Raw genomic sequence first — 27,537 nt, 5'->3', positions numbered from 1 at the left:
CCTTGCTTCCCAAGAATATATCCATCTCTGCCTTAAAAATATTCAAAGACTCTGCTTCCATCGCCTTTTCAGGAAGAGAGTTCCAAAGAAATAGGAGAAGGATTAGAAAATAGAATCCCTGGAGCCTGTTCTGCATCCTTTATTATATTCAGCCATCATTTCCTTGGCACTTACAATTTACTTTACCTTTATCATTACATATTGTTCTGTACTTCTTGATTGGAATACGGGGTAACTCATAATAGTAATTTCCAGGGCACACAGGCCTTGAAAGTAAATTGCACAGCAACCATTTTTCAGACATTATATCAGCCTATTATACCCTCAGCATGAGAGGCAGGAAGCATTTCTTTCTTTATTCTTTCATAGATGTGGGCATTACTGGCAAGGCCAGCATTTGTAGCCCATCCCTAATTGCCCTTGATTCGGCCATTTTTGAGGATTCTGAAGAGCCAACCACTGTGGGTCTGGAGTCACATGTCATCCGGACAAGGTAGGGTCACAGATTTCTTTCCCTAAAGGAATTTAATGAACCATATGGGTTTTTACAACAATCTATGATAGTTTAGTGGCCACCACTGAATTTAATTGTATTTAAATATGACCAGCTATCATGGTGGAATTTGAATCCATGTCCCAGGACATTAGCATGAGCGTCTGGATTACTAGTCCAGTGACATCACCACTGTCTCTCCCCAGTCGGCAGCTTTCTGGTTGAAAGTGCACCCTTTGCTATATTGGTTAAAACGGTTGCGCTGATGTCAGAAGCTCATGTCAGGAACATTGAAAGGCAGAAATAATTTATGTGAATTAGAGGTCTGCTCGTCTTGCAGGATCAATTTTTGATTTTTGAATTGTCCACCAGTTCATTCACCATGTACTGGACTTGCACAGCCCAACACGACACTGACCAATAGGAAGATTCATACTTACCTGGACCTGAAGCATCGAGCTTTCCCTCTCTTTTTGATCCCACATTAAAATTTGGGAAATTGTGTAGCTTTAAAAATAATGCTGTGATGTAAGATCACATGATCTGTGTAAACCAATGTGTCAGCAGCACGCGGAACCTCTGGAGCAGAGTACTCTCTCAACCCTCCTCACCACATTCCTAGCCTCCGTTTATAGCACAACAGTAAGTTTTGGGTGATAGTGAAGGTCGACAATCGAGATGACATTGTAGAGGAGACAAGTTGTTACTCAAGAGAAGGTGAAGGTAATATTACGAAGATAAGATAAGAACTGTTATTTTTCCATTGTGGCTGATCCTTTTCCAGTGATAAAGCTAATGGCTTATGGAATTGTTTACCACAAAGGATAAACTCAGTGTATAAAAGAGAGAGGTTGATGCCCACAACGTACCAGCTGCAAGATGGTAAAACTTCTATTTGGAACAGGTGAGCCTATTTTACCATTTAATTACCTTTCATATTGTTATAAAACCATGTTTTATATTTAAAATGACTTTATTGATTGAGAAGCTGAACTTAGCATTTAAGTTTGAAAAGCTTGAATAACAGTATTTTATAGAGTGGACCTTCAAACAACTTTTCTTAGCGGAAACATTTGGTTTTATTTACAAGACAGCAATAGCAACTACACGCTTTCAGCAAACTCCGTAAGTAGGAAATACTCTGCTCCAGAGGTTCCCCGTGCTGCTAACATGTTGGTTTACACAGATCATGTGATCTAACATCACAGCATTATTCTTAAAGCTACACAATTTCCCAAAACTATCGTTACTACACAGCATTTTAAAAGTGACTTGAACAGCTGCTCTTAAGATGGCTGAACAGTCACATAGCTGTACCCTACACATTACAAAGCCACAGCAAGGAGCTGGGCTGTCTAGAAGTAGCGCATAAGAATCAATTAACATGGATGCATGATCCATCTCCTGAACCATTCACAACACATCCAAACATAACCAATGTATTCAGCTGGAGGTGGAACAAGGCATTAAATCAACCACTTTGGACAATGGACCCCAACTGAGTAAGGAACTCCACTGGGCATATAATGTAATAATTTTTAAACAGTGGGCTTGAAATCAGCTAAGTATGACCATGTTTGTATAACTGGCCAGTTTGTGAGAGGAGATCGTATGAAGAGCAAGCGAACGCTCTTTGTGGTTCAAGAAACTGTTTTGTTCCAGGCCAGTCAGAATGAGACAAAAAAGACGTTCAGTGCGCGCCCTCTCTCTCACTCTCTCCAGCTGCCCTGCAAGTTTGTGCCCTGCCTGAGTTTTGACCAGCCACACAGCGCAGGCAGCTTCTTAAATATCAACACAGCAGCTTCTGACTCTGCAAGAAAAGATGGAAATCTTCCATAAACATCTTTTTGAGCTATTTGATGCAGAATCAGGAATGATCATCGAATCTAGGCTGAAATCATTGACACCATCAAGATCTGCATACGCTAAACGATTTTGGACTATTAAGATTTAACCTACCCTCCCTCTTTGTGTGTGTGTGTGTGTGTGTTTGTGAGTGAGAGTTGGAGAAATACTATTTCCTTTCCTTGTAATGCTTACAAGAAAACCTATGTGTGTGTGCCTTTTACTGTCACACTTAAACACCCATTAAATTGGCAAGCAAATTCTTTAAAAACACCTGTTGCGGTTAACCAAAGGGTGAAAAGAGAGGGGAGCCATTCTACCGTTCCCCACCTGACCTTAACAGATATTTGGGGGCTGCATCTGTGATTGGATTCATGGACAATGAGGAATTAGCAGCAGGAAATCAAATTGATCCCTGGACGTGTTTTAAACCTCACGTCGAGGTTTTCCTGTGGTTTACGGTACTAGAATACTTAACATGTCCACATTCGGGGATGGTACCTTCATTGGACAGAATGAAGTAACTTGGGATAGTTTTAAAGCCTTACCCATTGAAGAGTTAGGGAGTTTAGCTAGAGGCTGCCCAAAGTCGAGGAAACCCGAAATCCTCAATCTTCTGGTCAATTTCAACTGAACCTGATGAACAGGAGGAATGGAATCTGAAACGGACAGGCTAACATTAGCAAAGATACAGCTGGAGCAGCGGAAACTAGAGCTAGAATTTCAAGCAAAAAAGAGGAAAGAAAAAGACAGGAGAGAAAGGAAAAAGAGGAATGAGAATTCCAGGAAAAAGGAGAGACAGGAAAGAAAGGAGGAAAGAGAATTCCATGAAAGAGTGAGAGACAGAGCCTTCCAAGGAAAAAGTTTGAAAGGGAGTTAAATGCACAAAAAGACCAGGAGCTAATGTAGATGGAACTGAGTAGGGAAAGGTTGGCTGTATTCAGTGGAGCTGGCACTATTAAAATAAATGACCATAAGTCAATTGAACTTTTAAAGTACTCACACTTGGTATCAAGGTTTAATAAGGAGGATGCGAAGGTATTTTTTGTTGCATTCGGAAAATTTGCAATGAGGTTGGAGTGACCAGCAGAGGCTTTCACCCCAATACTGCAAAGCAGATTAACGGGGAAAACCCATGAGGTTTATTCCCTTTTGTTCGATGAGAATTCGTCAAACTATGAGGTGAGCAAAAATGGCAACCTGACCGGACACGTACCAAGAAAAAATTCCAAACTGCTTGGAAATGACCCGATCAAACTTATATTGAGCTTTAAAGGCTTAAGCAACTCGCTTTCAACCAATTGATACTGGTGCTTCAGATAGATTGTACATACAAAAAGCTCAGAGATGTGATTCTTCTTGAGGAATTCAAAAACTCACTCTGTCTTTCTGTAAAGACCCATGTTCAAGAACAGAGTGCCTCCAAGCCAGGCAAGCAGTGATTATGGCTGACGACTATGAACTTGTATCCACAAGCGCTTTTCCCAAGAGATATCCTTTCCTAGTCATCCTCAAATCCCGAAAAGATAGAAGGTGGGAGAGTGATAGAATAAGCAGCCGCAGGTGAGAAAGTAAAAATGGCAGCACAGGGGTTCCTCCTCAGACTCAGAATGAAGGTGCTGAGAACAGCAGTGATGCCCAAAAGCCTATGTGATTCCATTGTAACAAAGCGAGCCACTTTTGAGCTGACTGCTGGAAATTAAAGGGATAATTTGTATGTTTTGTGAGGTTACACCAGACCAGTGCACACAAATGGCCCCTGATGGAAAGCACAGCAAACAAGACTGTCTCTAAATGTGGCAGTAAATCCCTGTTAAAGTAGTGCTGTGTGTGCGGTACAATTTGACCAAATCGCTAAAAGTTACCAGGATTTTGGTTTCAAAGGGAAAGTGAGGCCATACCCCTCAAATGAGGCAAGTTAGCTCATAGTGCTACTTAGGACCACACAATCCTCCTTGCTGGATAAAGGCATGACCATCCCAGCTGAGAGCGGCTGAATGCAAAGCGCTAATGGAAGGTATTGGGGGGAGATACATGCCCGTACCTTCGTATTGAGTGCACCTGAAGTGCAGCCTTATTTGAGGACCGGTTACCATAGTGATTGTCCCTAGTTTACCTGTGGATGGGATTGACCTGCTCCTAGATAATGACCTAGTGGGGGATAAGTGGTAGCTGCACTAGTGGTCTTAGAGATGCCAAATGAGGTTAGGGAGACAGAGCAGTTACAGGAGAAGGTTCCTGGCTTTTTCCCTGACTGTGTGGCAATTCAGTCCTTTGTCAAACAAACTCCGTCAGAGGAGGCTGAACCAGCACCACAGAAGGATGACTCTGCAGTCTGGTCACCTGAAGCTTTCTTCAGAAATTTAGATGAGCCAGAGGAAACATAAGCAGTCTTCCTTGGACAAGGCTCAGCAAACCGACACCCATGTAAAAATCATTAGTCCAGACTAAATCTGGGGCAGAGGCAGTTCAGAAAGGCTAATATTTAAAAAAAGTTCTCCTGTTGAGGAATTGGAGAGCTCCTCATAGACCTGTGGATGAAGAGTGGACAGTGGTCCCCCAGTCAGCAGTGCTTCTGAGATACTGTCATGAAACACTGAGGATACCCCATGAAATTGCAATGGCTGGACATGTCCTTATCCTAAAAAAACAAGCCCACATAAGGCAGCATTTTTATTAGCCACACCTCCACAAGCATGTGGCAGAATTCATAAAACCTGGTCACATGTGCTTGTCACATTATTGGGAAGCCCCAACCTGCAATAAAAACTGCTCCACTAATTTCCATACCAGCTTTTGGGGAACCATTCAGCAGAGTGTTAGTGGAAATTGTGGGACTCCTACCGAAAACAAAAGAGGCTTATCAATATCTTCTCACTAACATGGATGTGGCTGCCCGGTTTCCAAAGGCCATTCCCCTGAGAACTATCTCAGCCAAAGTAGTAGTTTGAGGGTCTAACTCAATGCTTTAACTTATATGGGCTGCCTACCTTGATCCCACCAGATCAGGGCACAAATTTATGTTTAGTATTTTTGAAAAGGTCCTGAGTAATCTGGGAATAATCCAGCTAAAATGCTCAGCCTACCACCCACAGTCACGATGGGCACTACAACTGTACCACCAGACCCTGAATACCATGATCAGGGTATATGGCTGTGAGTAAAGGGCTGGGAATCCCCCTGTTTGCTACCAGGAATTCATCAAATGAGTCTACTGATTTTAGTCCCTTTGATTTAGTTTATGGACAAGAGGTGAGAGGTCAGCCCTTAAACTAATCAAGGAGAAGTTTTTAGAACAAAGGGGTGAAGCTTCCTTATTAGGCTATGTGTCCATGTTCTGTGAGCGGCTCACGAGAGCCTGTGCTGTGGCTCAAGAGCACCTTAAAATCTCACAGAAAATTATTAATAGGCGGACAAACAAGTCAAGACTTGATCATATAAACCAAGGGACCAAGTGGTAGTGTTATACAGCCAATACACAGGGTGAAACTGAAAGCCAGGTTCAATGGCTCATACAGTGTAGCAACGAGGATTGGTGGAGTGAGTTATTTAATTGACATCCCAGACCGTAGGAAAAAACAAAGGTTGTGCTACATCTACAAGTTAGAGCTGTATTACAGCTGGAAACATGACTAACAAGCACCGATAAGCCAGGTAGTGAAGAAAGAGGAGGGAAAAAGGAACAGTGACGATGAGTTAAAGGGAGAATGAAGCCTGGACGATTCCAAAATTGAACTGCCTGCCTTCCAGGCAACACAGAAAGACATGGGAGGGTAGACACTGCGCTGTCTTATATAGTTACAGAAGAGAGAGGCGACTTAACAAAACTGCTTGTACTGCTTAAAGAGATCTGTAAGGACAAGCCAGGATGCACGACCCTAGCTCTACACAGTGTAGATGGGGAGAGAGACTGCTGTGTAATAACTTGATGCACCTGTCACAGCCCAGAAGGCTAGGTCCTTCACCTGTCACTATGATCACTGGAAGCTGGGCTGCCTGTTGCCTCTAGGACACAGGCACAGGTACTGTGGTGATGCCCTTCACCTGTATGGATTCTCCAGTGTATATCTTCAATTAAGCCATTGTTCGCTGCAGATTCAGTGGCTGGGTACCTTCATTTGGGTATTTAAATTGTGCTCTCCCACCACTGTGGTTGACGGTCCTGTACCTACCTCCATTATTAGTGGCTTCCCATTGACTTGGACTGTGATGGTGATGGGTTCGGTTTTTACAGATGTGACATTTTACAGGGAATAGATGTCAGTGTCAGCAGCTTGAGCTTCTGTTATATTAATCACTTCAATCATTTTGGTCTGCTGTCTTATGGGCTGCTTCGATTTTGCTCTGAATTGCTTTATTATGTGCCCTTTCTTACGCCAATAATGGCACCCTGCCTCCTTGAATCTGCAGTTGTCTGGCACATGGCACCTCCACACCTATAACAGATTCTGCTGAAATCTTCCACTAGGCCTTCTCTTTTTTCCAGCATGCAGGGATTGTTTCTCACTTTGCTGCTGTGTACCAATGGTATTTGTACCACGCCTGGCGGTAGGTTCCCGACCCACATGAAGAGCTGCGCCATGTTTTATGTCCTGTAAAGCCTGTGAGTCTCTTGCAGCACTTTCCATGGCTAGTGTTATTTCCATGGCCCACTTCAAATCAGTGCTGACTTCTGCGAGTAAACTGTGCTGAGTGGCGTCGTTGTGAACTCCACAAACGAATTGATCCTGCAACATGCCATTGAGTGTGACTCAGAAGTCGCAGTGTTCAGTCAACTTCTTCAACTTCGCTATTTAGATTGTGATGCACTCTCCCGGGGGGGCCCTTAACTCTGGAGTTAAACTTAAACCTCTGCATAATTACGGATGGCTTTGGCTGGTAATGCGTCTTCACGAGGTCCACTAATTCGTTAAAGACTTAGAATTAGGCAGGTTTGGGGCCATCAGACTGCGGATGAGATTGGATGTCTTGCTATCACATACACTCAAAGGATTGCTTTCTGCTTCTCCTCTGCGGTAATTTCACTTTGCCTGTCTCTTTATGGGGTATGTGGAACATTCCTTGTTCCAGTCCTACTCCGGCCCCCTCCCACAACTCTTTCTCCGGTACATCGATGATTACTTCGGTGCTGCTTCATGCTCTCATCGGGACCTGGAAATATTTATTAATTTTGCTTCCAATCTCCACCCCTCCATCATTTTCACATGGTCCATCTCTGACACTTCCCTTCCCTTCCTTGACCTCTCTGTCTCAATTTCTGGTGATAGACTGTCCACCAATATCCATTACAAGCCTACCGACTCCCACAGCTACCTCGACTACAGCTCCTCACACCCCGCTTCCTGTAAGAACTCCATCCCATTCTCTCAGTTCCTTCGCCTCCGTCGCATCTGTTCTGATGATGCCACTTTCAAAAACAGTTCCTCTGACATGTCTTCCTTTTTCCTTAACCGAGGTTTTCCATCCATGGTAGTTGACACGGCCCTCAACCGTGTCCGGCCCATCTCCCGCGCATCCGCCCTCACGCCTTCTCCTCCCTCCCAGAAACATGATAGGGTCCCCCTTGTCCTCACTTATCACCTCACCAGCCTCCGCATTCAAAGGATCATCCTCCGCCATTTCCGCCAACTCCAGCATGATGCCACCACCAAACATATCTTCCCTTCACCCCCCCGGCGGCATTCCGTAGGGATCGTTCTCTCCGTGACACCCTGGTCCACTCCTCCATCACCCCCTACTCCTCAACCCCCTCCCACGGCACCTCCCCATGCGAACGCAAGATATGCAACACCTGCCCCTTCACTTCCTCTCTCCTCACCGTCCAAGGGCCCAAACACTCCTTTCAAGTGAAGCAGCATTTCACTTGCATTTCCCTCAACTTAGTCTACTGCATTCATTGCTCCCAATGCGTTTTCCTCTACATTGGAGAGACCAAACACAGACTGGGTGACCACTTTGCAGAACACCTTCGGTCTGTCCGCAAGCATCACCCAGACCTCCCTGTCGCTTGCCATTTTAACACTCCACCCTGTTCTCTTGTCCACATGTCTGTCCTTGGCTTGCTGCATTGTTCCAGTGAAGCTCAATGCAAACTGGAGGAATAGCACCTCATCTTCCGACTAGGCACTTTTCAGCCTTCCGGGCTGAATATTGAGTTCAACAATTTTAGATCTTGAACTCCCTCCTCCATCCCCACCCCCTTTCCGTTTCTTCCCCCTCCTTTTTGTTTTTTCCCATAATTTATATAGATTTTTCTTTTCCCACCTATTTCCATTATTTTTAAATATATTCCACCCATCATTTATCTATGCCTTTTATGCCCTTTTAGTCTTATTTCACCCCACCCCCACTAGAGCTCTCTGTACCTTGCTTGTCCTGCTCTCCACTCTTAATTAGCACATTATTTTAGATAATATCACCACCTTCAACACCTCTTTGTTCTTTTGTCTGTGACATCTTTTGGTTATCTCCTCCCATCACTGCTTGCTTGTCCCGACAACCACCCCCCCCTTCTACCCCCACCGCCAACCCCTTAAACCAGCTTATATTTCACCCCTCTCCTATTTTTACTTAGTTCTGTTGAAGGGTCATGAGGACTCGAAAGGTCAACTGTGCTCTTCTCCGCCGATGCTGCCAGACCTGCTGAGTTTTTCCAGGTATTTCTGTTTCTGCTTTTGTCCCAAGACCATGTTTGCATAACGCTGCAATTTGTGAGAGGAGATCATGTCATGAGCAACCGAGCCATCTTTGTGTTCTAGGAAACAGCTTCTTTCCAGGCCAGTCAGAGTGAGACCAGAAAGAACCTCAGTTGACTCCCTCTCTCTCTCTCCAGCTGTCCTGCTGTCAAACTTGTTTTTTGACTAGCCACAGACCTCAAGCATCTTAAGTATTAATGCAGCACCTACTGACCCCAGAAGCTCTAAAAGAAAAGGTAGAAACCCTCCACTCACATCTTTGAAATACCTTGACACAGAATCCGGAAAGACTATCAAGCCCAGTCTGAAACCATCTAAGCCATCAATCTACAGGAGCCACATACAATTGACTTGTTTTGGACTCAAACAATTTAACCTACCCTCCCATGTTGTAATTAACATCTATGTCTCTGTGTGTGTAGTGTGTGCGCACACGTCCATGTGTTTGTGTGTGTGTGTGTGTGTGTCTGTGTGTGTCTATGTGAGAACTCTTGAATTCATGGTTAGGAAGTTCTGCCAAAAGTCAATGCACTTTTGGCCGCCTCGCTAGATTTCCCACGATGGGTCCTGCCACGGGTGGGGCTGGCAAATTCCAGGCCATGGGCAGAGTTTTTCACTGAGCGGGCAGGCATGCGCTCGACCTGCTCAAGCGGAAACTAACGCATGAGATGTTAGGTGAGTGTCCCGACATCATCGCGCACTCACCCAACATTTCGGTCGGCGGGAGCACACAGGAGTCGGAGCTGCGCCTGCCATCAATTACAGGGCCAGTTAAGTCCATTAAAAAGGCAATTAAGCTGGATTTTATGTTGCCTGTGCAATTTCGCCCTCACTGCACAGGCAAAACGGGCAGGCGGGCAGCCAGCAATTAGCTAAACCTCATCCAAGGGCAGGATAAAAAGGGTCAGCAGCATTGCCAGTGTGAGTAGTAAGGAGTTTTGGAGATAGTTTGCTGCTGGTTGCTTATCGGTACTTGGCAGTTCATCTTTGTTTGGGACTTCGTTCTTAGATTTACAGGTTTCATGTCAGGACTTTTTAGTGTCTCCAAGGCCCCCGGAGGATTCAGACCGTGTGGACCCTTCCAGGTATCAGACAACCTTCCGTTACCCTGGTAATGGGGATTGTGCTCTCCGCTGGTGGCACCTCCTCTGAGGAGGAAGAGAGGGGCAGAAGGGAGAGGAGGCCAGGTGTCCCAATGCAGCTTCCAGGGGAGGGACCTGTGGGAGGAGAGGCGCAGGCACAAGGGGCGCAGGGCCAGCAGGAAGTCCAAGGCATGAGGGGCCACAGAAGATGCCACTATCCTGCTGCCAGGGTTTACGGGCGGTGATGCAGCTACCTCAATATGTCTGAGATGCGATGCTGAAGGAGGTTCTGCCTCTCAAGGGATGATCGGGCCTGAGATCATCTCCGAATGTGTGGGTGGACACCCCATGCCAATGCTCTGACGGTCACAGTGGCCCTCAACTTCTATGCCTTTGGCTCTTTCCAGCACTCAGTGGGGGATCTGTGTGGAGTCTCCCAATCAGCTGTCCACAGTTGTGTCAAGATGGTGTCAGACGCTATGTTCAGGCATGTATTGACTTTCATTCACTACCGTATCAGATGAGACGAGCCAGGCAGAGCGAGTTAGAGGCTTTGCAGCGATTGCAGGGTTCCTTGTTGTCCAGAGTGCCATCGACAGCACACATGTGGCCATCAAGGTGCCAGCGGGTGAGCCGGGTGCCTTCGTCAACAGGAAGGGCTTCCACTCCATGAACATGTAGATAGTGTGTGACCACAGGATGCAGGTTCTGCAAGTCTGTGCAATGTACCCAGGCAGTGCCCATGACGCTTACATCCACCGGCACTCCCAGGTGCCGGGGCTCTTCAGTGGATGGCTGCTGGGTGACATGGGCTTATGAAGCCTCTCCACCACAAAAGAACAGAGGCAGAGCAGCGTTACAAGAGGAGCCAAGCCTCCACAAGGGCGGTCGTAGAGAAGACCATAGGCCATCTGAAGATGCTCTTCCGATGCCTGGACTGTTCAGGGGGTGCACTACAATACCCCTCAGATCGGGTGACACTGATAGTGGTTGCATGCTGTGCTCTCCACAATCCGGCGCTGGCAAGGGAGGACCCACTGGAGGAAGAGGATTATGACACAGCAGCACAGGCCACAGAGGATGAGCCCAGTAGTGAGTCAGAAGAGGAGCAGGGTGAGGAGAATGCTGAGGGCGTGGAGGCAGACTTTGGTAACCTCTAGCACCCCTGAGGTCCATGGGGGGACAGCCACACCTTAACACTTCTGCACACTAATCCATGCCAACACGGTACTCACCCTCCCTGAGTGCAGCAGGTCATTGAACCTCTTCCAGCACTACACTCATGTGTGCCGCACCACGTCATGGCTGATAACCAGTGCTGCGACCTCCTCCCATGTCCTCTTTGAGAGGTGCGGTGGCCTCTTCCTCCCATCCCTGGGGAGAAGGGCGTCCCTTCTGGCAGTCACCTCCTCCAGGAGGACTGCGAGACACTCATCCAAAAAGCAGGGGGCCAAGTGCCCACCCAACCTGCCCTCCTGTCTGCTGTGTCCAGCCGCACTCGACTCCATAACTTGAATCTTGACAACGCAGAGGAGACGTTCTTCTGTGGCAGTCTTCAAGGGGCTGCCTGTGCCGTTTTTAAACCGGTTGCCGGGTCGCCGTTGGACTCGGCGGCCAACAAGCCCCTGACCCCACTCGGCCCTTCGCAATCAGTGGGGAGCCGTGTTTCATGCTGAGCGGGCCTTAATTGGCCTGATAACGTGAAATCGTGGTCGGGGGCAAACCAGTGGGTGGCGGCCCATTCCCCGGCCAATCACGGGCTCACGCCTACCAGCCAAAGTCAAAATCCTGCCCCGTGTGTGGGAGAATGTTGGAGCGTGTGCGTTATTATATTTAGATTGGGAGGACTATACTCACTAAAGTATGTAAAGTACAATAAATATTATTTCCTTTCTTACAAGACTTACAAGAAAAATTGTATATGTCTTTTACAGTCACCGCACTTAAATAGTTAAATATCCATTGTTTTGGCAAAAAAATTATTTCAAAACACCTGTCGTGATCAACTGAGGTGTGGAAAGAGAACTTGCCATCTGACCTTAAGAACATTGAAAGAATTGTTTTAGAAAATAAGCTTTAGGAATTAAATGGGGAGTAGAACAAAGAGGAGATTCTCTTCTCAAGTTCAAGCTTAATTATAAATTAATTGATTCTTCGTTGTGTTTTCTGAAGACGCCTTATTTTTGGGTAGCCTGATGTCAAGTTTTGATCAAGCTCAAACAGCCCTTAAATAACCTATTGGATGATCCACCTGCTGTTCCTCCACTAAATGGTCTTTGACAGTAACATGTATCTCTATGTTTGTGCTGCAATGCAAAATAGCATCAAAGTACAAGCATGCAGATGAGTAATCACGGTTCTATGTTAATTCTCCGGTTTACCCATTTCCATTTTTAACTAATGGTGGAGTTGATGAAAATAAATAGTAAGATTGCATTGGGTGATAGCAGTTTGACTGCAAGAAATTACTTTGCCTGACATTTTTAGCAATAGCATTAACCATTTTAGGGTTAACTGGTTAAATTAGCAAAGGAATACCATGGTAATGGATGATTAGCTCCAGAAGATTTCCTTTGCAAGGGTGCAGTCAGAAAGTTGTTTGGCATTTCAATTTCTGTTCATTTGACTGAAATATTTCCCTGAGTAATCAAATAGCATCAACTATTTGTTCATGGATAACAGCGTTATGATTATTTTTTCTTTCTCAGACTGCCTACTTATTCTATTTTGGTGTGTTAACATTGACATCAATTACAGTGCTCGATATTTCAAGTTTATGAAAATCTTAATATCATTCTAATATTTTCAGATGCATTTGAAGATTGATCTATCTGTAGAATTTAATATAGCTACTCTCAAACTATATCAATTGCGTGACAACTTGAAAGAAAGTTTTACAGCTTTTGTCATTTAAAATATTTTACATCGATACTTTCAAAACACAGCTAAATGGAGCAGTTGAAAAGTTAACATCTGAGGTAAATTCACGGTTTGTAGGGTAGTTTTAATTAAATCAGCTGCTGTTGGGTAAGGTCATTCAGTAATGTAATTCAAAAGCATTGAGCTGGGAGAGCAAACTGACATTATTTTAATTAGTCCGCAGCTAGTTATAGTCAAATGCAATAAATGCAATCAGTAATTCTATAAAGGTCCAGCTCGGATAAGAAGATCAAGTGTCCCATGTTGGTAAATCAATGCATCCCATCAACCTCAAAATATAAACTAAAACAAGAATAAGTCACCTTTATATATCAACTTTAATGTAGAAAATCACTCCATTTCTGTAGAGCCGAGAGGAGCTGGAGTACTTCCCCTCACATCACAGACTTGGTGATGCACCCCCTTCCTTCCCCCATTGTCCAAAATGTGTTTCTCCTGCAGGGTGATCTAGCTGTGGAGGCAGGACTGACGCTGACAGCTCACCTCTAGTCAAGACCCAGACCCAATTCTGGCATGGACCAGTCTAATATCTATTGCCTTGAGCTTGGAGGTGACAATGGTGCTGATGACGCTTTTAGATGAAGATGGGGAGAAGCTGGATGATGTTGCAGAGGCGGAAATAGGCTGCCTTTGTGATTGAGAGAAGATGGGCTTGGAAGCTCAAGTGGCGACTGAATAGGACATGAGCTGGCGAGCAATCTGGTTCAGTCTGAGACAGTGGTCAGGAAGGAGTTGGTGGGAAAGTTGGTGATGGGGGCTGCAGTTGATGAATTAAATGCTACTTTGTTTAGCTGGAAAAAATTGTGGCTCATCCAAGGTTGGCTGTTGGGCAAATAATCTGAAAGTACAGAGGCAGAGGAGAGGAGGGTGTTGATGAGGTAGAGCCAGGTGTTATTAATGCACATGTAGGTCCTGAGCCCATGTCGATCAATGACCTCACTAAAGGGCAGCAAATAGATGAGGAAAAGAGTTTGACCAAGGATCGATTCTTAAGGGTCCCTATTCACTCATATAATAGCATTGTTGTGAACCCTTGAGCCTTTCAGCATATTTTGATCATAATTTAACACTTATCCTATATTCTTCATTCCAGCGGTGGTCGTGTTGGCGTGCCTGGAACTGGGTGAGTCTTTGTGCCTTTCAAGCATTTTTAAATTTTATGTAATGAGTAGAAGCTCTGTCCTGATTTTCTTTTCTCCTCACTCTCAGGCTCTGCCTACAGACTGGTTTGTTATTTTCCAAACTGGGCTCAGTACAGACCAGGAGCGGGGAAGTATTTGCCAGAGAATGTGGATCCTTGCTTGTGCACACATCTGATCTACGCTTTTGCTGGGATGAAGGACAACCAAATCACCACCATTGAATGGAATGATGTGACTCTCTACCACTCATTCAACAGCCTTAAAAACAAGTATAATTATTCAATAAATACTGAGAATGTACCTGCAGTGCTAAGTACAGCTTAAGATCCTTAGTATATTCTGTTCAACTTTGAAAAATTATGCCTAATTACATGTAAATATAACATAACTGACCGAGTCAGATAGCTGATATATGGGTAAAATTGGGTTCTGTTGATTTGTGTCCCATTGGCAGAGATGAGTCAATGCCCAATGTGCCTGACAATGCCTGACACAATCGTGATATCACCATGTTGTACCATATAAACAAAAGAACAATTTGGCATGAATTTTGCACTTATCAGGCATGCACGATCGGTGGGCCCAGGAGCGGACGGGAAACCAATTAGTGGCCAGCCACCGCAAAACACGCACTGAGAAAGACTCAGCACTGCCGGTGGGGGCCGAAGTCACTGCGGGTGCAGGAGACCAGTTCCATTCATCTCCCCAAAGGCAGACAGATGCCTCAGGGAGCTGCAGACCTCCAAATAATAAAAGCACAAAATTGCTGTAAAAAATGTAGCACAATCAATCACCAGAAAGCAGATCTCATAAAAAATAGTCCCCAGATATTTCTTTTTATTTTAAATTCTAATGGAGATTTAACCCCACCCTTGGATGAGGTTTCATCAAAAATGTAAAGCCCGTCTGGCCGATTGGCCCGTCCGCCAACCATAAGGTTGGACGGGCCACGAAAAATCGTTTACAATTGGTCCGTTAATGAGCTTAATTGCCCACGGGTGCTCTTCTGACTTTTGTGTGCGCCTGCCGAGTGAAATATTGCACGAGTGCGCGATGATGTTGGGATGCTCGCCCAACGTCATTTTGCACGATTTTACGCCCTTTTGGGTTTGGTGCGCACCCACCCGCGGTACATATTCATTCAGCATTGCAAAATCCCTTAACATGGAAGATCAAACTGAAAAGTTATTTTTATTAGTGTGCAGCTTGATTATACTTGCCACACATTGTAGAGTATCTAAAAGACACTCAACACAGAGATGACCCTAGGCAGATTATAGCAGTAGTTATTTACTATGAGTGTGTGTACAAAGGCAGTTTGAAGTTACAGTTTCTGCTGGATAAATATGTCATCTTTTAGGTAACTCATCATTAACTCACAATGTTCTCATCTGGTATATCTAATTGTTATATCTTTAATTATAAATGAGCTAACAACATAAACATGGAATGACCTGTTCAACCCCTCATAGGTATGGCAGAATTTATAAAACAATCACAGAATGACCTGAGCATTAGCACAAACGATGTCCTAAAACATGTACTTTGCTTACTTATCCTGATGTTTCACTGCAGTGCCCAGCACTCTTCATATCTTGACCTGAGGTCAAGCTATCAGTTTATTACAGTAAAACTGATAGACCATTCATCAACTTCCTGGCCTGGCTCAAAGGTCATATTCATTTTAGTTTTTTTTTTAACTGCAGACACTTTAAAAAATTTATATCTGCAACTTGGCCAAGCCTGGGTAATTCCCTGGTGTATCCTGATATGCCTCTTCACATATGTACTAAATGTTGCACTTGCATCTGAATCTCGGAGTATACTAGTGCACAGGCTGCCATGTCTGTCATGCAAAGTGCAGTGGAGACGCACCTGCATTATGCAGAAACACTGGGCTTTGGAGAGAGCTGGAAATTGGACTATGTTCAGCAGCTTAGATTGAGTGAGATGGAATTTGCATTTTAATTATTCCAGCCAACTAAAAAGCACTGATCAATGCGTGTTAAATATTTTCACAAAATTGACATTACTCCCCGTCATTGTAGCCCAAAAATAAAAGATTTGGTGTCCCCCATCCCCACGCCCTGGTTTTTAAATTCCTCCATTGCCATTTGCGCTGTTGTGCCTTAGGTAACTTGCCACTTGACTCTGTTGCTGATGTTCACTCAAAGCTGCAATATTCATGTTGCCAGCAAGATTTATGGAGGTGAGAGTGACAGCCTTTGTAATTAAGGCAACATTTGACCGGCTGTGGCATCAAGGAGCCCTGGCAAAGTTAAAGACATTCAATGGTATCACCATCACTGCACCCCTCCCTGATACCCCTCCTCCCCCCACTATCAAAATACTGGGGGTTATCATTGAGCACAAACTGAACTGGGCCAGTCACATAAATAAATGTGGACACAAGAGCAGCCAGAGACTGGAAATTCTGAGGTGAGTAACTCACCTCCTGACTCCCCAAAGCCTGCCCACCATTTGCAAGGCACATGTCAGGGGTGTGATGGAATACTCTGCACTTGCTGGATGAGTGCGGCTCTAACACTTAACATTAAAGAAATGCTTTCCAGTGCAAAGGTGTCCACTTGTTCGGCACCCAATTCACCAAATTAAATGTTCACTCCCTCCAACACTGAAGTACAGTAGCAGCAGTCTGTACTTTATAAAAGACACACAGCAGCAATGAAGCAAAAGTCCTTGGACTGCACTTTCCAAACCCATGACCTCTATCACCTAGAAGGCCAAGGGCAGCAAACGCCAGGGAACATCACCATTTGCAAGTTCCCCACCAAGCTACACAGCATCCTGACTTGGAACTATATCGCTGTTTCTTCACTGTTGCTGGATCAAAGTTCTGGACTTGCCTTTCCTAACAGTACTGTTGGAGCTACTGCCCCAGGCAGACTGCAGCAGTTCAAGAAGGTGGATCACTACCAGCTTATCCTTCAGGCTGAAGACAGGACCCTACCACAGTGTCGTGACCTCCAATGTGGGTAGGACAAGAAGGCATTTCCCAAATCCACCCCAGCCGGAACAGGGATCAAACCTGATTGGCTGTGTTTTGAATGCACCTGCCTCGGTCATCAAATCCTGGAATGGGTTATTAACCCAGAGCTTCTGGTTCAGAGGCAGGGACACTGCCCACTTCACCAGAAGGCCTCCTAATATCATCTTCTCAAGTGCAATGAGGAATGACCAACAAATGCTGGCCCTCCCAGCGATGCCCACAACCCATGAAAAAATAAAATAAAGCGATTGTTTTACTGTTTGTGGGACATCCCCACATGAACCTTATCCTCTTTCCTGTGGCACATCTTGTTGTGAAATGTATGTTCTGTATTGAGATATTTCATTTCAATTCAAATTTAGCACCAAAAGGAGAAAGTCACCAAAAGGAGAAAGCAGTAAAAAACAATAATGGTTTTCAGCAGTTGCTGTTGTGTTAATAAATGCTTTTGCTTATGTTCCTTATTCTCAAAGAAAAATTTGCTCATTCTTACAACAGAAATGCAAACCTTAAGACACTCCTGTCTGTCGGAGGCTGGAGCTTTGGAACTCAGAAGTAAGACAAAAATATTTTATTTCAGTATTGGGTGAAAAGTGATTCTGTTCCAATTTCTAATATTGTAAACATGTTGAGATCAAAAAGATAGATTTGGAAATGATAACTTTGTAGCTTTAGATAAGTATATTGATTGCTTGTTAATGAGCACACTGTGACTATGTTCACCTGTCTGTAAAATATAATTCAAACAATATTTGTAAGATGATATCTGAAAGGAAAGATTGTATCATTTTTACAAAGACTTGATTTAAGTGAATAAGTGAAGATTGATTCAACTGATTATCAAGGGTAGCAACAATGCACCACCATATCATAATTATATTTTTGGAAATTATAATTGGTTTCCTCATATATTTTGAAATTTGAAAAGATTAGAAGCTCTTAAAGGTTCAAGTGTTAATTACTGAAACTCAGAACGCCCCTGTTCTCATCTTGTTTAACATTCAACTCTCCCCTAGATTCTCCGCTATGGCTTCCACATCAGAAACTCGCCAAACTTTCATCAGGTCTGTGATTAGCTTCTTGCGCCGTTATGGGTTTGATGGTTTGGACATTGACTGGGAATATCCTACGGGAGCAGACAAAAAGCACTTCACTATGTTGGCACAGGTAGGACCAAATGTATTTAGCAGGATGCTTAATCTGAGTAGACCTATTTGTAAATCTAAATTTTGTAAATTTAAATTTCATTTCAAGGTCCTCAGCAAGGACACGGAACATAGAAACAGGCGCAGGCCACTGAGCTCTCCCAGTGAGATCATGGCTGATCAGCAACATAACTTTGAGAGTCAGTTTTAAAGGATAGAATTTCACTGAATTTGTGAAACTTGAAAATGGAATGTTTAAATGTGAAACATATGAATTCACACAGCAAAATAATTTAATAGCATCCTCATTAATCACTGTTCTGGCTACTCTGCAATAACAGCTATTGATTTAGGCTCCATTTAATCCTGGTCCTACTTCTGACTATACCTGGGATTAGATAAATTATTGTGTGACATTGGCCATGGATACATTTCATGAAGCTGGAAAATTCTTCAGTCTGAGTTTGAAACCCTCCATATGGTGAGGATTTGTTGTTAAGAGAAATCTTATTCATTTTCAACTTCTAGGAAATGGTGGCAGCCTTTGAAGCTGAGGTGAAAAGCTCTGGAAAACCAAGAATGTTGCTCTCAGCTGCAGTTTCTGCTGCGCCAGGTTACGTTAACATCAGATATGAGGTTCCTCAGCTTGGAAAGTAAGTAACATGTTCGTCGCACATGACTTTCTATGTGGATAATATTTTTGTGCTTCTTTGCTAGTTCAGCAAGTTTAACTAGTTAGCAGCTGAGCCACCCAAGCCTGGAAAGCCCTTTGTGCAATCTCCAGTTGGTTTGAGTTGGCTCCTCTTGCAATGAAAGCCAACATGCCATTTGTCTTCCTAATTGCTTGCTGCACCTGCCTGTTTACTTTCATTGACTGGTGTACAAGGACACCTAGATCTCTTTGTACATCCACATTTCCCAATATATAATCATTTAAATAATACTCTACCTTTCTGCTTTTCACACCGAAGTGTATAACTTCAAATTTATCCATGTTATACTGCATCTGCCATGTGTTTGTCCACACACACAGCTTGTCTAAATCGCCCTGAAACCTCTTTGCATCCTTCTTACAATGCACAGTTTTGTGCCATCAGCAAACTTGGAAATGTTGCATTTGGTTTCCTCATCCAAGTCATTTATATATATCATGAATAGCTGGGGCCCAAGCTCTGATCTCTGTGGTACACCACAAGTCACCGTTTGCCATCTGGATAAAGACCCATTTACTCCTACTCTCTGTTTCCGGTCTCCATTTTCAGCAAAAACTGGGTGGTGGGTTTTAAAAAAAGCTTCAAATGTTTTAATAAACACACAAAGGTCTTAGCGGTGGCTCAGTGGTAGCACTTGGCTCTGAGCCGCAACTCAATTGGAGTGCCTCAGCTGACACCCTGATGCCATGCTCAGGAAGTGCTGCATTGCCGTCTTTCAGATGTGACGTTGAACTGAAGTCCGGTCTGATCCCCTAAACAGATGTAAAAGCCCCCATGGAATTATTCGAGGAAGAGTTCTCCCAGTGTTCAGGCTAACATTTACTCCTCAGCCAACAGCACAAAATCACATTAATTTGTCATTTATCTCAATGTGACAGTGACTGCATGTTGAATGTAATTCATCATCTGTGAATTGCTTTGGGATATCCTGAGGCCACAAAGGGTCCTGTATAATGCAAGGCGCCTGTTTATTTTCTATAGTTTTAATTGTTAGAGCTCATTTTTTTAATGAGTTAGATAATTAGCATTTATTTTAGTAAACAAGATATCAGTGTAACTCAGATCTCTTCTCATACAGAACCTTGGACTTTTTCAATGTGATGACATATGATTTCTTTGGATCCTGGAATATCATGACTGGAGAAAATAGCCCTCTTTATCCTCTCCCAAATAACAGAGGCTATACCAACCTTTACTTTAACGTGGTAAGTGTTCTTGAAAATAGAATCCAATCATATTTATTATTTCCAGTGGCTAACTATCTTCAACCAGATGGTTTGCAAAGCACTTCTAGAATATACTTCCATGTTTTTTTTCTCTAGGACTATACAATGAAATACTGGAAAGATCAGGGAGCTCCTGCAGAGAAACTGAACGTTGGATTCCCTACATATGGCCACACGTTCAAACTGACCTCATCCGACACTGCGGTTGGAGCCTCTTCAGCAGGTGCTGGACCAGCTGGACCCTACACCAAACAGGCTGGAATCTTGGCCTATTATGAGGTATAGAGACTGATGCAGCTTCTTTATTCCATAAGATCTTATATTTGAAAATACTAACCAACCAAATACTGAATTCTACACTCCAAAAACGACTCAAGCTTTATTGTGAGAAATTACCTCGAACATACGAACTTCCTCAAACAGATTAAGTAAAATGTGTCATAAAAGCATGTGCTTGCTCCCCTTGTGCAGTTTAAGTGATGAAAGTATCCAGGATGGCCTGATTTAAAGACAGGCAGTTCATTCTGACATCCTTACCAAAGACGCCCCCATGTGATCATCTGTCCCGTATATGAAGATCCTGCTGCCTCTGCCAGCATCACAACACATGGCCTGGCTCAGCTTAGGCACCAAAGGAGGAGGAGCTGAAACATGTGTCATCATACTCTGATGAACAGAGACATAATGACACACCCTCCACCATCGGAAGATGTTTAACCGTCTTTCTCTGGCCTTTGTTGTCAGTCTTGTAAAATACACCAGGAGGTAAAGTGGAGGGTATAATCTTTTACATCCCCAACCTCCCTCCCTACAATAAATTCCAGGGTTTTTACACAAAGATTACAGTCAATTATGACTGTTTGTACGCTAACCTTGTTTCCACATTGCTGGAAGGGTAAGGAAGCTGGCGTGGATGTTATTACTTAAATCAATCTATTTCTCATGGCCGGATTTCTTCGCTCAGCAGGTGGGCATGTGCCCAACCCGCTCAAGCATAAAATACCGTGTGATGAAGTCAGGCAAGCACTCGCGCGATAGTTCGGTTGGCGGATGCGTGTTAAAGTAGGATGTGCGCCCGCCGACAATTAAGGGGGCTAATAAGCTCATTAACGATGTAGCTAACTGGGATTTTTCGCTGCCCATCCAATGTTACGGTTGCCGGGCGGGCGAATCGGCCAGATGATCTTTGCATTTTTCAGGAACCCTCATCCACGGGTGGGTTTAGGTTTCTGTTATTAAATTTTAAAAAAAATCTATGCACAGAATTTTTATAACGTCTATGCTCAGGTGACTGCTTGTGCTGTGCGGACATTTTTTTCTGGATTTGAGAATCTTTATTTGAACTTCTGAAGTCTTCAGCTACCTGAGGCAGCTCCCTACCTTCAGGGAGCTTTCTGTGAGCGCTCCTCAGCTCCCGCGCTGACTTCAGCGCTCACCCTCCCCCCCCCCACCCCCAACCCAGCCAGCGCTGATCATCGGCCGCTCCCGGGCCAGCCGACCACGCCCGCACGCCAACTTAAAAATCCTGCCCTACGTGTGTGAATAAATTCCAGATGCTTCTTTGGCTCCTCCAGTGCCTGAGATTGGAAACATGCAGCGTGAGGGATCATTGATTGTTTTTAAAGTCGGCATTTGCTATTCGTGAATAACTTCTTTTCAGCAGCAAAACAAGGAACAGTGCCTTCAGTCTGAGAGAAAATGATAGCTGAATAAATCATTAAAGGAAAGTGATGTGAAAAAGCTTGTCAATGTGCATTGAGAGCGTTGCAAACGACTGATCATTTGTGACCACTGATGATTTGAATACTAATGTCTCACTCTTCTCACAGATCTGCACATTTTTGAAAACTGGCACTTCGAAATGGAATGCTCCACAAGTGGTTCCATATGGTTACAAAGGGAGGGAATGGGTTGGATACGATAATGTGAAAAGCTTCGGAGCCAAGGTATCTTTAAAAAACTGATGTTCTACACTTTTTGTTTGATGGTTTGGTGCAATATTTGTTGTGATGTACAGCTAGTTTGTCACAATCAGCATTCAAATCATGTTATTGTAGCGATCAGTTGAATAACTGACCATTACACCATTACTCATTCGACTTTTGGAGCATGCGTTATGGATGAGATATCTTGTTTGATGTGTTTTAACCACCATTTTTATTTCTGATTTAGTCTCTTATGCAAGAGTGCTGGGAAAAGCTCATATTTCTGTCAACTCATGTCTTTGTCGCCAAGATACAGTCAATGACAGAAACGGAGACAGTTTCTGAAATGACTGACTTCCCAGATACTAATTCAACGATATCAATGATATTTGGAATATCTGCTTTAATAGTCATTAAAGTAAATATTTCCATGCCCCTGGTCTATGACAAAAGTTGCATGAAACACTATTCATACAAAAGTAGCAGAGGACCTTTGGGCATTTCCATGATTTTAGAAATCGCTTTTTGTATTCAGTTGCGTTGTAAATCTTCACAGAATCACAGGATTGTCACAGGAGGAGGCCATTTGACCAGTTGTGTCTGCACCAGATCTCTGAATGAACAATTCATCTCGTGCCATTCCCTGCCTTCTCATTGAAACCTTACACATTCTTCCTTTACAGATAATAGTCTTGATATGCTCCAATTGAATCTGAACCTGAACCTAATGCCTCTCAATGTTCTTTCTATCAAATTGAACAACTTCCCATTTAACTACACTGAACCTCATCTGCCACCTGCCTGCCCATTCCACCAACTTGCCTATGACATTTGGAAGTCCTACACTATCCTACTCAGTTCACAATGCTTTCAGGTTTTGCAACATCCGCAAACTTTGAAATTGTGCCCTGTACACCAAGGCTCATGTTATTAATATATGTCAGGAAAAGCAAGGGTCCTAACACTGACCCCTGGGGAACATAAGTTATATTTGGGGTAGAAACTGCTTGCAAATAAGGATTTGTGAATTAAAATTGGGAACAATGTCTTTCAGGTTGAGTGGCTGAAAAAGAACAACTTTGGAGGAGCTATGGTGTGGGATCTTGCTATGGATGATTTCTCCGGTACTTTCTGCAACCAAGGGCCTTATCCTCTCATTAATACACTGCACACTGGGCTTGGGATTTCTACAGGTAAATGTCAGGATTCTTTATACTTGGAGCTGATTGCTTGCTGCTAACACAAAGTCAGCATGGACAGCAACTAATATAATTTAGCAATTGGTTGGAGTACCTAAATGTATTTCTACTTCAACATTGTTAGATCCACAGAAATCTGACTACTAGAATATTGCTAAGTGTCTACAAGCATAAAATTCCTAAAACAGGATGAGCCATTCAGTGAAATACTGAAACATGTATATATATATTGTTTCGACCCAGGTTGTTTACTCTCTTCGTCTCACTCCTGAGCTTGAAATTAAAAGAGAGGCGCTATTGCCAATTTAATATATATTTAACTGTGTATAGCTTGGTGCAAGAAATAAGCCAGCCAGGTTCCTTAAGTTAAGAAGTAAAGAGTTAGCTTCATTGGTAAAACTCCCTCAGGTGAAGTTGCAGAAATTACTAACACAAGGTTTGAAATGAACAAATATGTCCAAATACTCACTCATGCAAAAAGAACACCTGCACTCTAGTATTAGGCATGTAAGGTTAAATGTGTGGGGCTCTATAAACAGCACTGCCCATAATGATGTTGCAAGAGACACATGACCATGAGTCAAGAGTGAGAATGTTCCTAGCTTCAGCAGACTAATATCTAGTTATGTATATCTGTATATAGTTCATTAAATCTAATTACCAGTTATTGTCTAGACATACCAATGACTGAGCAATCACTCCCCAGCCAGTCCAACCACCATACAGCACACACAATCCAGCAGCCCCCTCCCCTGCCCAACAAGCATGCAGAAAAGAACTGAAACTCTTCAGAGTATCAAACACGGAACAACTTGACCAAGTCACAAGTAGAGTCAGAGAAAAAAAGTCACAGGGTGACCTGATGCCTGTTTGCAGCTGAAGGGTCCTGGTCCACAGTAGCTGGTGGTTCCTGGTGTTTTTCCCTGGAGACAGAGGTTTTGATTTGGAATTCTCCTCTTGGTTCCCAGCAATAAGGTCTTCTGGTGGTTTTTATCAAATCACAAGCAGCTCAACTTTGATGAGAGATGTTTCAGAGGACAGGGATATTAGGTATGGCTGTTGCCCCGAGGCAGTCTCTCTTTGGCTTTTCAAAATCCAGTATCTTTTCACCGAAGAGCTGGATTATGTGACCTCTTTCTGAGATCTCTACGTCTCCATAAAAAAGCAACATGTGCCCTTTGCAAATGGAACATGGTAGCTGCTGTAAGCCAGTGTCCTTTGTTGAGGAAAGATGTCCTTTTCAAAAAGATTTAATGCAATTGAATGTCCAGCTGATGATATTAAGTAATATTTTATATAACATATCTTCACAACAATATTAGCAGGCTAAGTCATGAATCTGTGCAAGTTGTTGCATGCAGTATGCATTGATAATTAAATAAATTGAAGAAATGCATTGTATTATTGTGTCATTTAAAAGGATAATGTATTGTGATACAAATTTATCAAGTTGTTTTATCAGATGGGGTTCAATAACATCTGCCACACATTTTTTGTAACTTGACTTAAAATAAAATTAGAAATAAACCACACTTCAAAACTTGCACTCCCACAAATAGACTCCGGACAGAATTGCCTATGACACAAGATTTCCCCAGTAGCCTTTATGTTACTGAATTACCAGGAAGCTTGTTCCTGATACTGTAGGCAATTGTGTTCTAGCTGAAGATTTTCAATGCAGCAACAGCCCTTGACTTTGCAACTTTTATCTTTGTTTGCTACTAATTTTGAAGCAAGCAATTAATTAAATAATTTTAGTTCCTTCCAGCTTGTGTTCCATCTAATACAACTCTGCAGCCAGCTGTTCCTCCTACCCAGGCCTCCAGTGGTGGTGGCAGTGGTGGCAGATGTGGCAGTGGTGGCAGATGTGGCAGTGGTGGGACAGGTGGCAGTGGCAGCGGTTTTAGTGGTGGTGACAATGGTGGTGGCAGCAGTAGCGGATGCGGGTTCTGCACTGGCAGAGCTAATTGTACCTGCCCTGATCCAAAAGACAGGAACAAATGTTATCAATATGTCAATGGAGCAACCTACCTGAAGCATTGTGCTCCTGGATTAGTCTTTGATCCTTCCTATACCTGTTGCAACTGGGGGTAATGAGAAAGCAGAAGATAGGCTTGCTTACTCATCTAAGTAATAGTTCAAAGCAGGCATTCTGTGAAAACAATAATATTAAGGCCGTGTAAAATATCAATGTAGCCTTTATTAGAAGTTCTAAAGTAATGCATCAGGAGTTCAAAATATATGAGTAAAATTTAACAAAATGCTATTCACTGGGTGTACAATTCCAACAAATCCTGACAATGTGCGTATCAAATGAATGTAAGTTCATTTTCCCAGTTTTGATTGGGTTGAAATGGATGGTATGCTCTCACATTAGTGTTATTTTTATTGGTTCATGGGATGTGGGTCACAAGCAAGTCCAACTTTTGTTGCCCATCCTTATTTACCTTTGATTAGCCACATTCTTGAACCGCTGCAGTTGCAACAGTAGTGCTCTGGCATCATAGAGATCTGTAATGACATTTTCACAAAACGAGGTTACTGAGTTTTATTTCAGCCTAAGTTGCTTTTACATAAATATTCCAGAAGCTGGTTGTGGAATTGGGAAAGTCTTTGCATGTGCTCCTGGTCAGTTCTGTTGGGTGAAGGTGTGTTGTTGGGGAAGGAGAAAGGCAAGGAAACAAGAAAATAAATATAATTAATTTTTTTTCAATAGTAAATAACAAAATTAAATAATTTTATGCTTCTAATGTGATATTATTAAATATTATTCAATAATTATTTAATTATTTAATAATATTAAATATTATTGTTATACAAGAGAACACTAAAATACTCTTTATTTTTCCAGCCTGTTAGTAATCTTCGTTGGGCACCAGTGAAGCTGTAACTGGTCTTCAGTTTAATTACTGAGGTGACGCTACTTTGTGGATAAAGACCATCCATGTACCACATCTAATTTGCCTCAACTGAAGACATAAATTGCAGTTTAAACAGCAAAATAAAATCATTGATTCATTAATAAAACAGTTTACTTGCTTTTTTTAATGAATGAAATACAACTGTATCAGTTGAAAGGAGTTCACCCACATGAATTCATTTCCAACAGTTCGAGGCAGAAACAGACATTTGAAACTTTGACACAAGCTCAAATCACAGCACGCTGATGTCTACAATCATTCCAGCATTTCACAGGGAAAGCATTTTTGGGTTCAACACAGGAAGGAAAATAGAAGTAAATGAGTTTTGGTATCCCACATTCTACCGCCATTTGTTTTCCCAAGAAAAAATGAAACTAATCATTTATACAGTGGATTCGTTAATAGTCTGTGAGACAGATGTAGGGTGGGTTAGAAATTTTAATTGGCAGCTCATTTCTGATGGGAAAATGCTGTTTTCAGTTAGATTCCCAATTGCCTGAGGGTATTTTTTTGTTTGTTTTTTTCTTTCTTTGGATGTGAGTGTTGTTGGCAAGACTACAACTTGTTGCCCATCCCTAATTGTCCAGGAGAAATTGTTGGTTGGCAGCATCCTTGAACTCCTGCAATCCATGTAGTGGAGGTGCACCCACAGTGCTGTTAGGGAGGGATTCCAGGATTTTGACCTCAAGATAGTGAAGGAATGATGATTTAGTTCTAATCCAGGATGATGTGTGACTGGAGAGGGACTTGGTGTCCCCATGCATCTGCTCCCCTTGTCCTTCCAGCTGGTAGAGGTTGGATGAGTTTGGAAGATGCTGCCTAAGGAGGCCTGACGAGTTGCTGTAGTGCATATTGTGGATGGTTCATGTGGCTTCCACTATGCTCCGATGACAGAGGGAGTGAATATATAAGGTGGTGATTGGGGCACTGAACAAATGAGCTGCTTTGTCCTGGAACATATTGAGCTTCTTGAGTGCTGTGGAGTTTCAACATTGGGTGGGATCTTCCGGGCCTGCCCGCTGCTGGGATTGTCTGGTCCCGCTGAAAGTCAATTTGTTTGTACCACCGCATCCCCTGCTGTGGGTCCCACCACAGCGGGACCAGGAAACCTTGGCCATTGTTTCGATGCCGCTTCGTCTTGTGTGGGTGAGATATAGGCCCAACCTTCAGATTATTGTGCTTATGCAATCATCGACCTGTG

The 27,537-nt window shown here is 43.2% G+C and overlaps 1 protein-coding gene across 1 annotated transcript; it reads left to right on the top strand.

Moving 5' to 3' along the window:
* Nucleotides 1–1,072: 1,072 nt before the first annotated feature.
* Nucleotides 1,073–26,436, top strand: LOC144683468 (acidic mammalian chitinase-like). Its single transcript, XM_078546516.1, has 12 exons — nucleotides 1,073–1,210; nucleotides 1,317–1,397; nucleotides 14,149–14,178; nucleotides 14,265–14,466; nucleotides 17,706–17,762; nucleotides 18,224–18,374; nucleotides 18,881–19,005; nucleotides 20,144–20,270; nucleotides 20,388–20,570; nucleotides 22,121–22,237; nucleotides 23,271–23,409; nucleotides 26,267–26,436. Exons 2-12 carry the CDS (start codon nucleotides 1,373–1,375, stop codon nucleotides 26,272–26,274), a joined length of 1,164 nt encoding a protein of 387 aa, XP_078402642.1. The 5' UTR covers nucleotides 1,073–1,210; nucleotides 1,317–1,372; the 3' UTR covers nucleotides 26,275–26,436.
* The last annotated feature ends 1,101 nt before the right edge of the window (nucleotides 26,437–27,537 follow it).

The sequence above is a fragment of the Cetorhinus maximus genome, chromosome 8 (genome assembly GCF_964194155.1).
Source record: "Cetorhinus maximus chromosome 8, sCetMax3.hap1.1, whole genome shotgun sequence".
Lineage (NCBI taxonomy): Eukaryota > Metazoa > Chordata > Chondrichthyes > Lamniformes > Cetorhinidae > Cetorhinus > Cetorhinus maximus.
The sequence above is the reverse complement of the archived record's forward strand: the minus strand, read 5'-3'. Positions and strand labels throughout refer to the sequence as shown.